This window comes from Psittacula echo, assembly GCF_963264785.1.
Source record: "Psittacula echo genome assembly, chromosome: 4".
Classification (NCBI taxonomy): Eukaryota; Metazoa; Chordata; class Aves; order Psittaciformes; family Psittacidae; genus Psittacula; species Psittacula echo.
Genome location: NC_137738.1, coordinates 26,821,920 through 26,834,125, shown reverse-complemented (window position 1 = coordinate 26,834,125; position 12,206 = coordinate 26,821,920). Strand labels below are relative to the sequence as shown.

At 33.8% G+C, this 12,206-nt stretch overlaps 1 protein-coding gene across 1 annotated transcript in view; it reads left to right on the top strand.

Annotated features, from left to right (window-relative positions):
* Window positions 1–12,206, top strand: part of FMN2 (formin 2) — a gene marked incomplete at both ends in the record, with an annotated part of 160,041 nt that overhangs the window by 31,975 nt on the left and 115,860 nt on the right. The window contains 2 exons of the mRNA XM_080615867.1: window positions 188–335; window positions 6,652–6,713. Coding sequence (XP_080471993.1) covers window positions 188–335; window positions 6,652–6,713 — 210 coding nt within the window. The remainder of the gene's footprint in view (window positions 1–187; window positions 336–6,651; window positions 6,714–12,206) is intronic.

Sequence of the window (12,206 nt, the reverse complement as noted above, 5' to 3'; positions counted from 1 at the left end):
ACAAGAAGTGTGCTTTGATATATATAGTGGATATTGAGCTATTTGTGTTGGAAACAAAAACTTTGATATTTTGGCTTGTCTTTCTATATGAAATTCTCAACTTTGTGGTTGTTTGTTGTTTTTCTTCTTTTTTGTTTGTTGGTTTTGGTTTGTTTGTTTGTTTGTTTGTTTTTGTTAATAACCACAGCAAGACCAGCTTTATACTTGGGCTGCAGTTAGCCAACCCACACATTCATCAGATTACATTGAAGGAAGCTTTCCAAGGAGAATTCCATCTGTGTGGCCCCCACCCAAACCTCCAGATGAAGAACAAAGAATCAGTATTACGGAAGAAGGTATAGTTCTTGGACACAGACAAGATATATACATACAGCATGGGGGGAGCTGCTGTCTTTTAGAATCCAATATATAAGCTTAATATTTTAACTTCTAACAAATACCTGATTTTGAAGATACGGGATTAGCATCAGAAATAATGTTAGTTAGCATGAATCTAATAGAAAATATTCAGCAAAAATGAATGCTTTTCATTAACAACCAAGATGTGCATCTGCTGACTAATGGATTTTACTAGGTGTTGTGACCTTTGCTGTTTTCCAGTTTACATTCCTTCAGATCCATGAAATATGGGTACTTTTCTTAAAAATATGGAAAACTTCAGAAGGCCACTGGTGGTATACTGAAAGTTATTAGAGTGGTGTAAGGTATTCCTTTGTGGATTCAGCAGTCCCCTGCTGACAGAGAGGTAGGAAAAGTGTATCTGAAAAAAAAATATTGAGGTCTTGTTTACAAAGTCAGTTTATTTTAAAATTTGTGAGGTTACTCTGCCAGCCAAATTTCAGAAATCTTCATACATATAAAAATACTATTTAAGATGATGAGAATTAAAACTAAACAAAAGCAACCAAATAAAAAACCCTCTTGCTGACAAAGAAATTTCGAAGAAAATTTTCAGCCTGTTTTCTGTTAGGAGTGTTGATGGGCAAATACCATAGGTTCTTGGAGGCTTAGCTTTCCTTTAGTTAGTATTCAATGGCTCTCAACACTTTTAGGCTGCATTAATTCTCATGATCTCCATGAAGAGCCGCAGGGTATTCTCAAATTTTCCGTTTCCTACCACTCCTTTTTTTTCATTGCTCAGATTTGAAAAATTGAGTCATAATTTCAGCAGATCTCTTTGTATTGCTTGTAGACTTTGGGTGGAGTTAAATTCAGATTTCCTTCTCTTTGGGACTTTTCTACCACTTCCTCTGGAACACAAGCAAAGTATTCCTTGGATGGACACCACTTATCATGGCAACACTTCACTTTTACTGGTGTCATTTATTCCAGCATTCACAAGCAAAATAAGTGATGCCAACAAAAATGCAATAGTGCTATATTATTCTGTTTGTGCTGTGGCTTTTACCAAAGCAGTTCTATTAGAGGTCAAGAAAATATTTCTGCATCAACCTGAGTGATTCAATTCAGAGTGTGGAAAGGTGCAGTCCTGGATTGTTGGGCTTGTCTAGTTTTGGGCTAATAATCTACTATTTCATGCTATGTTCAGTTAAAGGGCTGTCATGCAGTAGTACAATTCATTGCCATGTATTCTTAGAGGACAGGTTGTGTTTCTCAGCTTGGAAGCTTGGGTAATGGATGTGTGATCAGAGTATTCATGAGCATATTCTGCATGGGAAAAACAAAGGGTGAATATTTTATTATTTTACTTGAAGGCTTAGCCCAGCAAAGGATTGTGTAAGTTAGCAAGAGTTTTGTTCCTGTAAAATGTAACAGAACATTGATTACATAAAACAATTTGAAATGTAAAGATTTGTATTGTTTTAACTAATTTGAAGAGTATATCTACCAAAAGTATAATACTAAAAATATAATAATGTATTTTTTTTTTTATATGTGGTGTGTTTCTATCCTGTGTTGTTCTATTAAGTATTATTCCTACATGGATGTAATGTGTACAGTACTTATCTGTTCCTTATCTCAGCCACTGGCCTCTCAAAACATGCAAAAATACTAAGAAAATAGAATTAGAAGTAAAATAGAAAGTTATGTATTGTGATTATTTCTAAATGGAACATAAATTGTTCCAAAAATCTATCTACTTGAGGTGCTGACACTTAGAAATAGCATTGAAATTTTGTTTCTTTGGTGTGAATTTGTAGTGCAGGGCATGGAGGGATTAAGGAAAAAATATAACTGTTCTGAATGAAATTCAGGTAGATAATTAATTTAACTTTTTTGGGGGGATTGTTTCCATGCTTGCCATGTGGAAGAATCTGGAGGTGAGTTTCATGTGAAACCTGAAGGATAAACACTTTCCCCAAGATTTTTAACTGAACTATTTTATGTATACACATGTTTGAAAGGTGGAGATGTCAAGCATTGTTAAGGACTTTAAATTACTCTTTGTAGAGTAGCTTTATTTCTCATCATATGTAATTATTGTTTTATGGTTTAAACAGATACAATATGAACATTAGAGACAACAGTTCGTGAGCAAAAGCATCCATTTTAGACAAAATGTTGATCTGGAAAGGAATGTAGTGGGATTTTTTCAGAGCAAGAGTATTCATTTTCATTACACATATTCTTAGCATGAGGACAACACTGGGCCTCCAAGTTTTAAGTAAGGCAAGAGGAAATTCCGCAAGGTCTTAAGTAATTGTTCTTAAATTAGCAAAGTAGTTAATCATCTATTTAAGATAGTATTTATTAAAGTTTTGCTGTGTGCTCTGTATCATGGGGAACATTGTTGGATGTGAGGAAAGGGCTGTCTAGAATGTTCAGGGGGTTTTGTGGAGTTTTGTTTTGGTTGGTTTTAGTGGGTGTTGGTTTTAGGGCTTTTTGGGGTTTTTTTGGTTTTTCTTTTTTTTGTTTGTTTGTTTGTTTGTTTGTTTATTTTTAGATTGGCCATTTCTTAGAAAACTGAAGTTTGGAAATACCTAATAAAAATTTGGTTTCAAGTCAGCAGATGCTTATGCCAAAACCACTTTTCAGTTCTGGATTTGGAAAACTTTTTGGACAACATTAATCAATATCACCAAAAATATCAATGCAAATGCCACCAATTTTCCATCTGAATACCAAAATCTGTTTCTGTTGCTTTTTACAGTATTTGGCTTTACCACTCTCACGCTCCAGAACATTGCCTGATTCTAAGCACAAGAGGGTATATGAAATTCAGTTGTTTATCATTTTGCTGATGGCGTTTTTCCACTTACCATCTAGGAAAAGACAACTTGCAGGCACTGGAGCCCAGTCATCCTGTCTCCCATGTGACAGTCCTAACTGCCTGGGCAGAGACTCAAAGATTTTACAGCTTCTCCTGCAAAATGAAACAATTCTAACACACTAGATCTGTGTGAAACACCCTGAAATCTAAGTCACATCTCTTTAACAAACTGGGTTTGTCCAGACATTTGTTTCCTTTTATGAAAAATGAAGAAAATATTTGGTTTGAGTTAAAGGGAAGGTTTCATTCATCATATTCATTGTATAGCAGTTTTTTCTGTTCCTTAATTCCTTTTATACTTTCGTGTGTGTGGTTTGGTTTAGTTTTTTGGCGAGGTTTTTTTTGTTGTTGTTGTTTGGGTTTTTTTCTGGGATTTTTTTTGGCTTTTTTTTTTTTTTTTAAAAAATGAAGAAAGATAATACCTTGTTAGTTTCCTCCAAATAGATTGTATTTGCTGAATTTTGGCAAACTAACATTAAAATTATCTGCTCGTGTCATCCTGAACTCAGCTTATATTTAGAAAACTTTTTAGAACAAAACCTCTCAGAGGTCAAAATAAGCTAGACAATTCTATCAAATTGTTTAATATTGACAAATATATAGGAATAATCTGTTCCTATTTTTCAAAGAACTTTTGAGTAAGGGAGGTAGTTTGTTCCAATTTGCATAATAGGAAACATTACTTTCTAAGTTGTGTGTGTACATGTCTTGTCTAGCACTAGAACACTAGCAAAGAATAAAACCTGCGCAAGGATCAAATTCACGTTGAAGTGTCTCTCAGCCATGCAGAAACTTAAAGTCATGTAGATGAGCCCTGGGGTGATCACCAATGCCCAAATACTAATGAAGTTTTTCTAGCTTTGCAGATCAATTGACGTAGGGCTAACCAACAATGTTCTTTTCCAGATAATTTGTAAAATCAGTGTCTCACACCTGCTTAGTTTAAATATATTAATACTTTTCCCTTCCTTCAGAAGAGACAGAAAATCATCATTCACTGTTTCTGTGGGGGTTTTTTGGTTGCAATGAGGAGCGAGTGTCAAATTCATTAGTAGCATCATGAATTTTCTTCAGTAAATGGACTTATCTGAAAGTCAGCCATAAAGCATGATTTAACCATGCTAAAAACTCGTCAAAGTGAGACATAATGAGTTATTTCCTGTTATCGACAGCCTATCCTCACTCTCCTTTGACTGGGCAGAATTCTGTCCAGTGAGACTTGAAATGCTGTTTTAGTAAATAATTAAAAAAGTAAAAAAGGTCGAAGACTGTTAATTTGCAAGGGGTAGCCTTGCAGCATAACTGCCACTGGCAATGAAACTTCCCCTTTGTATGTCTTGCTTCCCAGCATCTGGGATTGTCATAAAACTGTGAGGAGGCCAAATATCTAGGAATTCTGAATCCAGAGGTTTTGGACCACAACTTTTTTGGACCACAACAGTTTCACTGTTCCTATAAATGGTCAACAGATTTGTCTGCTGTGTAGTGGTGCCCTTGAAAGATATAAGAAGGATGCAAGATGCATGTGTTTTTCTGGGCAGGTATAAGAAAAATCTTTCTGTTCTTGGCCTGTGTAAAAAAAAAATAGGCTATACGACCAGTTAAAGTGGCATCATTAGCAGTAGCTACTAAGCTGATTAGAGATCTTTGCACTATGTAGCTGCTGGCATGGCACTTTTTTTTTTCCTCTCTTTCATTTTCCCAGCACTCCACCGTCCCTCTCTCCCCCTGCCCCCTGCACCCCCCCCAGGTTGTTTCCTATCAGGCAAGGAAACTGAGGCATAGAGATGTTCTTTAAGGTCAGAAAAGAAATCTGTTGAAAGGCCAGAACAGACACCAGAGCTTTTAATTCAAGTGCTTATTATTTTTAATATTTCCTATAGTTATTTAATTTTTTAATTTATTTATTTTAAATATTTAATATTAATTAAATCTGTGCTTTAACTACAAGACTCTTTCTCATAGATACGTGAAAAATAAATCTTTGTTATTCTCTGCAATGACTTACTGAAAGACTTTTGAGGGTCCTGAATGTGTATTGGGTTGCTACAGGCTTATGTCATTTCCAGCACAACCAAACCAGCAGCCAACCAAAATACAGCACTGTAGAAACAATGCAGGAATGTACAGTACATGTCTCTCACTGAAATAAATATTAGCATAATTAAGGTTTTAATATAATTTTGTTTGTGCTCAGGTTTGGTTTAAATTGAAATGGTTTTATGAAAACAAAGATCTCAAGGACTAGTGTTTGTAGAATAATTGTTAGCCAGGGTTTAAAATAAGACAGGGAATCTAGTTATGGGGTAAAGGAGATTTCTTATGTTTAGATGCTCATTTTCCAGGTAAAATGTGCAGATAAAAGCTCTTAGACCCACTGCCATTATATTTTTCATTGTCACAGCTGAAGATGTATAGTTCTCTTTAAAACCATTATTCTAGGACAGATAATTTTGTTTCTTCATTTAAAGATAGTCATTAAGTCAAAGAATGCAAAGATATTCATTAGGAGATTCATCAGTTATTCCAAAGTAGAAAATAATGGAAGATAAACTAGAATGAAGTACTGCTGTTTCATATTCCAATGTAAATGAGTAACGTTTTCAAAATTCCAAAAGTCACATTAATGCTGGTACTTTGCCCAAAAGAGAGGGTGTAGAATTTAGTACAAAGGTGAAGAATTTGTTTTGTATCCTCAGCTTGAATGTCCCCAGTTCTGGGAAGCGTTGACTTAGATAATAAGTGTATTGTCCTAAACTATTATCCCTCTGTAAGGCTGGGATGTTGTAGACAGCAAATAATCAAGCTAGGATGAAACTGAGATTTCTCAAAATCTATTTGCAATAGTAAGGCCTGTTTATTTCAAGCATGCTTTTTAAAATATGAGTTTAGGTCTGTATCATTATCTGTCTTATTATGAGCATTTCAAATTTTGATGGCAGGGCAGAAGAGGGCCATTGGCAGATATGAAAAAAGCAATTCTGCTCATGAGTTCTTTTGGTCTTTTGTGAACAGACACAATCCACAGACCTTAAGAACAGAAATACTTCTTAATGAGATTAGATGGGAAGAACAATCATGAGAACCTTCCCCTGACCTTCTGTGGAATATGCATGATAGAGGCATAAATAACTGTTTTTCTTTGAATCAGAAATCTTGACAATTAAAATGGACTTTATTTCAAATTTAAGACGATAGCATTTAATGTTGAGTCATAATATATACATTGTAAATTGAGATCAGATATGACTATATGCATATGACCTGTTGGTTTAATTTTAGATTGATAATTTGGGCAATTAACATTATTTTTTGACTCTACACAGTATTCATGAAATTCTTAATGTGTATTTCAAAAGATGAATGATTTATAAGTATATATAAAACTTTTAAAATCTGTATCTTCTTTTCAAATTCAGAACTGAAATCTGCTGGCCTAGAAACTGAGAAACCTTGCGTAGATGGTGTTCAGCTGGTACAGGTAAGATTCTAACAGAAGTGTTTTATCTATCATTTTGTGAAAAGACCAGAAAAGCAGTACTTCAGACATTTTTGCAATAATTTTGTGTACTGAATGTTCTGAGTACAAGTATTCTGAAGTGTGATTTTGATTCTAAATTTTTATTTCGGAATACTTATATGCTCCATAATGTATCTAGGTACAGAGATTCAAGGTTCCTCCTGCCTAAGGTGATTCTTATTAGGTGTTATTTCTCACTCAGAAGTAAGTTGACGCTTGGTTCTGGAAGTCTGACAGCATCACTAAGGAATGGTTATAGAACACCTGGTTATATCAACTGATCTTCAATTGTTCATGTGGAATAATAGTTACAGAATTTTTTTTCACTTTCTCCACTGAAGCTTATAGCAGTGATATTAAGGGAACAGATTTGCAGTGCTTGACTTTAAAAGGTGATAATGTGTAGTGGGACAGTGAAGACCTACTCTGGATTGGATTTGTTCAACGTAGACTCAACCCTTTTTTCACTCTTTGTGTTATATTCCTCATTAAATGTGGTGTAGTTTGATGGAGTTGGGGAACTTCACATTATTATGTTTCCTCAAAAGATTAGCTTATTTTCTGTGAAAGCTCTCCAATCACAGGTACCAAATTTATCTTGAGAAAGAAAAAGAATATTCAGTTTCTCTGGAAGTCATAAAGAGGAAGGCAAAGTCCTGGTTTCCTTAAATCTTGGTTTGGAGCAAGGAATGCCCCAAAGCTCTTCATATTTCTTTTTTTTTTTTTTTTAATTATCTTTCTTTTCTCTTTTTTTTTTTTTTTTTTTTTTTTTTTTTTTTTAATGATTGGATGGTTCTAGCATAACTGCATTGAGCAGCATCTGTGAAAATGGTCAGTGATTTGCTTTTAAGGGAAAAAATAAGGAATGCTTGGTGAAATGCATGCTACTGATCTTTAGACTCACAAATTTAATCCAGGTTCAATCAAGTATTTCATGAGGATGAGTGGGGAGAATATGTTTGTTACCTTTATGGCTCTTGTCTTGCCAAACAACATCAAAGCAGTTCTTGTCAGGTACCTGAACTCTTTCACCACCATAATTAAGAATATCTTTAAACTAGATGCCATGAGTTAAAATATAACAGAATTATTCTACATTGCAATATCTGAAGTTTAAACTAAAATATATTTGTCCCATGCTATTTCTGTATTTCAGTTACCCAGGTTTCAGTAGCAATGCTTTTTAGTATTTCTTGTGAAAATGAACTATTTCCTGTACTTCCAGAAAGGTATTGCATATAAGGACTATATTTAATCTGTCTCTAGGATTTTATTTCATTGTAAGAAATAATCTATATAAAAGGGGTTTCTTAAATTAAAAATATAATTAATAGAAAAAGTTTCATGAATACTTAGGTACTTTACCTGAGGAAAACCTGATTCTTTTGCTATAAGAATGAAGTTTAACCAGCAGCACTAGTGCACTCTTTGGTAGCGTGAACAAACTTTTACTTCAGGTTGTGGGGTTTTTGTTATTTTTAAAATTAGCCTATTATGTTGTCCAGTTACTGAATTACGTTCGCTACTATTGTTAGAAATTACCATTCCTCTTTCTCAGTGTTGATCTCTTATCACAGTAATATGAACTTCTTCCACTCTGTGCTATTATTCATCAGTGAAGAACAGAAATATTTTGAACGCATGATGACCTCACTTGCAGAAAATAATCTCAAATTTTTGCTATGTCATCATCATTCTGGGTTTTTTTGAAAGTCAGAGTGGAAGTTGCTTCATTTAAGGAGCTGTATGTGGGTAAATGTTTTCATGTATTCAAATTATTTCTGTATAGTCCCAAACAGTTGAGTGTATTCTAGCTACCTATCTATATCAATCCTTACAATCTACCAATTAAACACATAGAAGGTAGAAGGGTCACACTAACTTTTTGCATCATGTTTGTAGATTAATCATTTACTGCAATCAGGTCATTCTTGGTGTTATTTGTACTTTAAAAAAAGTGGTGAAAGACTATGAAATATTTCTATTAGACATCTAGCCTCTTTTATTCTTTGTCTAGTTTGTCCATAGTTTTTTTTTTCTGAAGAAAGCAAGCATTAGCTGAAGTTAGCCAAGTAGGTAATTTTTCTTTTCTTTTGATACATGACAAGAAAGTGAACCCTAGCATATAATTTGAAACTGATCAACTAATTCTACTTACAGACATCTTCCTTCTTCTTTCCACAGGAAAAGACATTTTCCACCTGCTATTAAAATAATTGGAGATGGTCAATATTGACATAGAAACAAATGTAAATGTTACATGTTATTGACTAAAAGAGAATAATTCTAAATTAAAAGTAGAAGTAACACACTTACTTAGAAGGTTGGATTCTACATTTTCTTGTCACTGGAAGAGACTTTTTTTATCCTCTTTGTTTTCTTACCTTTACAATGTTAGACATAACCTTCCTATTTTGCAGCATAATTTCCTAACGTTTTTAAGACAGTTTTTTCGAGTCCAAGATAGCTGATTTTTTTTTTTTTAAATAACAATGAAAAAAAAAAAAAAGGCATTGGGGGTGTGTTTGGTTTTAGTGCAGAAAGGAAACATAATAAAAAATGGCAGCCATTTCAAGTCCTGGTTTTGAAATCCCAAAGAGGAGCAACAATGTCTGCTTAGTCTTCCCAGTATGAACAGAGAAAGCTCTGTTAGACCTAGCTCCTTTAGTGAAGGAAGAAGAGAAAAACTGATTGTTCTAATTTAGAAACTCCAGCTTCAAACCTGGTATTTAGATTTGACAGCAGTACTTTTGTGCAAGAGCCAATTACCTTTTGTTTCACACCCCTGATTTTTTTTTGCTGCCCTTGTAATTTTCCCTGCAGTTTAACTCAGTTTTCAGGTTTGCTTGATTTTGTTTACATGGTAGATAAAAACAGACCCTTAGCAGAAAGAAGAAGAAGAAAAAAAAAGAAAAAAAAAATCCTATAATTGAAAATGAATACATGAAAACTAGGCTTTGGTTTAGTAGTGGGACATCACAGAACTGAAAAATTAAAGTTGTTTGGAAGTCACTTATATTCTTTGTTTTCTTGAAATTTCTTCCCTTTCTTTTTCTTTTTTTCTCCTCCTTTTTTTTTTTTTTTCAACAGTTCGTGAAAAGTGTCTATTCTGAGTATCACACAGATTTTAAAAGAAAGCCCTTATTACGTTTATTTAAAGGTCAGTATCCGGATACAATGAATTCTTCATGCCATTGAGTAAGCCTAGTCTCTAATCCTGTTTCAGGAGATGAAGTTTTGCCAGACTGCTCCAATTTCTAGCAGTTTGGTTATGAGATAGTGTAAACTAAGTATTTAACCTATATTTACTGCGGAAAAGCTTGCCATCAAAAAATACTTATGCCTGTATCATTTCCGGGTCTGATGTTTACTTTGGTTTGGTTTACCCCATTTAAACCAACGAATAAACCCTCAACAAAAATTATATTGTTTCTTTGAACGCCACATACTTCAACTGGTAGTAACAGCCAGACCAAATTTTGGCACTTCTCAGGCAATGAAGACAGATTTCTACTGCGTGTTCTATTGGTGCACTTTCCAACAATATCATAGGGAAATGATGCTACCCTTAAAAACCTTAAATTACAGGACAAGTTTTGCCATGTTGAATATACTTCCTATTTTGAAAATATTATAAATCTGAATCTTGGAATGTCTCCAAAGTATTCTCAACTACCACACTTTTTTTTACACAACCTTTCAGACTTTCGAAATGTTCTGATTTTGACTCTTAGCGATACAAGAAAAAAGGTGGCAAAATCCTGTAAGATAAATAAATAATGAGTGTTTTTAGAAAAAAAATTAGTGAAATTGGGATTTACTTTTCATTATTATAAAATATCATAGCTAGACTTTGTATAGGAAACAGACACACTGCTCAAAACTCTTCAATGAAATTTCAGAAAGATGATTCTTCACAGGTGAAAAGAGAAGGAAGGTAAAGGTAAGATTTTTCTGAAATGTGAAATAATTCTACTACACATACAAAAAGAATAATATTAAAAAAAAAGGAGATTTTTAAAACTTATTTTGTTTTGGTATTACATAGCTTTCATCAAGGTAAGGTAAACTCTAGATGAGACTGATTAACAATTTTGTTCAACTGAAGTTGATGGAAAATAGGGAACTCTTCCTTTATGCACTCCCAAACCATTCTGTGGCTGTGGCTCTTTTTACACTGCTTCTTTCTATGTGCTCTTCCTTGAGATATCCATTTAGAAGGAGCTAGTGATTCTGGGAACCTGGATCACTCGTCTTCCATCCCTTCATTACTTGGGTTACCTTCTGTAAGGGGGAAGAGAAGACTTGGAGAGGCAGTGAACAGTTCTAAAATAATTCTTTTCCTACAAAACTGTATTCAGTTTCAAAACTATATGAGGAAAGAAAGGAGGATAAAAAAAGCAAACTGTTTTTGAAATTTTTCTAAATTAATCAAATAATAGTGAAGTCTGTACTTACTGCGTTTTTTCAAAGTAAATACTATAGCTAACTCATGATCTCTGTCTGACAAATAGAACTGGATATATTGTTTTAAGGAGTATCAATGTAAACTTCCTGCAGCATCATCAGAAATCTCAAAAAACACAAAGCTAAAAAAATGAGAGATATAAATCTGTTTTGTCCTTATCTTGCATAAATAAAGCCAGACTTGCAATTTGTGATGTGCAGATCATGTTCTAATTGTACATCTAACATGAGGTATTAGAATTGAGATATCTGAAAGTGGGTGAATGTCAGGAAGCACATGGAGGCATAGTGTTTTCTTGTTAGCCCTGAGAATAAATTATACTTTATTAAAAATGAACAGAAAGGAAACAAAATTTGTGTGAAACCAGAGATGATAGAAACCTGGCAGAATACTGTACTGCTGGGGTCATATGAACTGCTGAAGTGCAGACCACTTTACTCAAGAAATAAAGGGGAGTCTAACTTTTGTCAAACTTCACTCCAGGCCATGATAACTTCAAATCAAGTATGCTCAATTTTTTTATGTTCATATTCATGAAATACGGTTTTTGCACAGAAGTTTCCAACTTTATTGATAGAAATCTGCCTTTGATTCTTAAAATTTTTCAACTTAAATATAATGCAATTTTTAGGTTGTTTTTTTTTTTTTTTTGGTTGTTTTTAGAAAGCCTAATAAGCATTAATAGATTTTTCATGTTCTAGAACTGTAGCAGATGAATTAATTGAACTTTTTTACAATATCAAGTGAGGCTCTCCTAGTTGAGATCTCTACATAATTTAAACAGAGGTTGTTCTAGTCTGTTCTTCCTGTATAACTAGTAATGGAACTTTGTTATTAAAACACTGTCTTATGAGAATGCTGGGATTCTTAGGCCCTGAAGGAAGGTTGAGAATGCAAGTGGAAATATTAGAAATGAAGGGAGAATTATTTAATTAGTCAGAAAAACACCATAGAGAAGTCTGCCTACTCAGCCACTAGATGGCAGT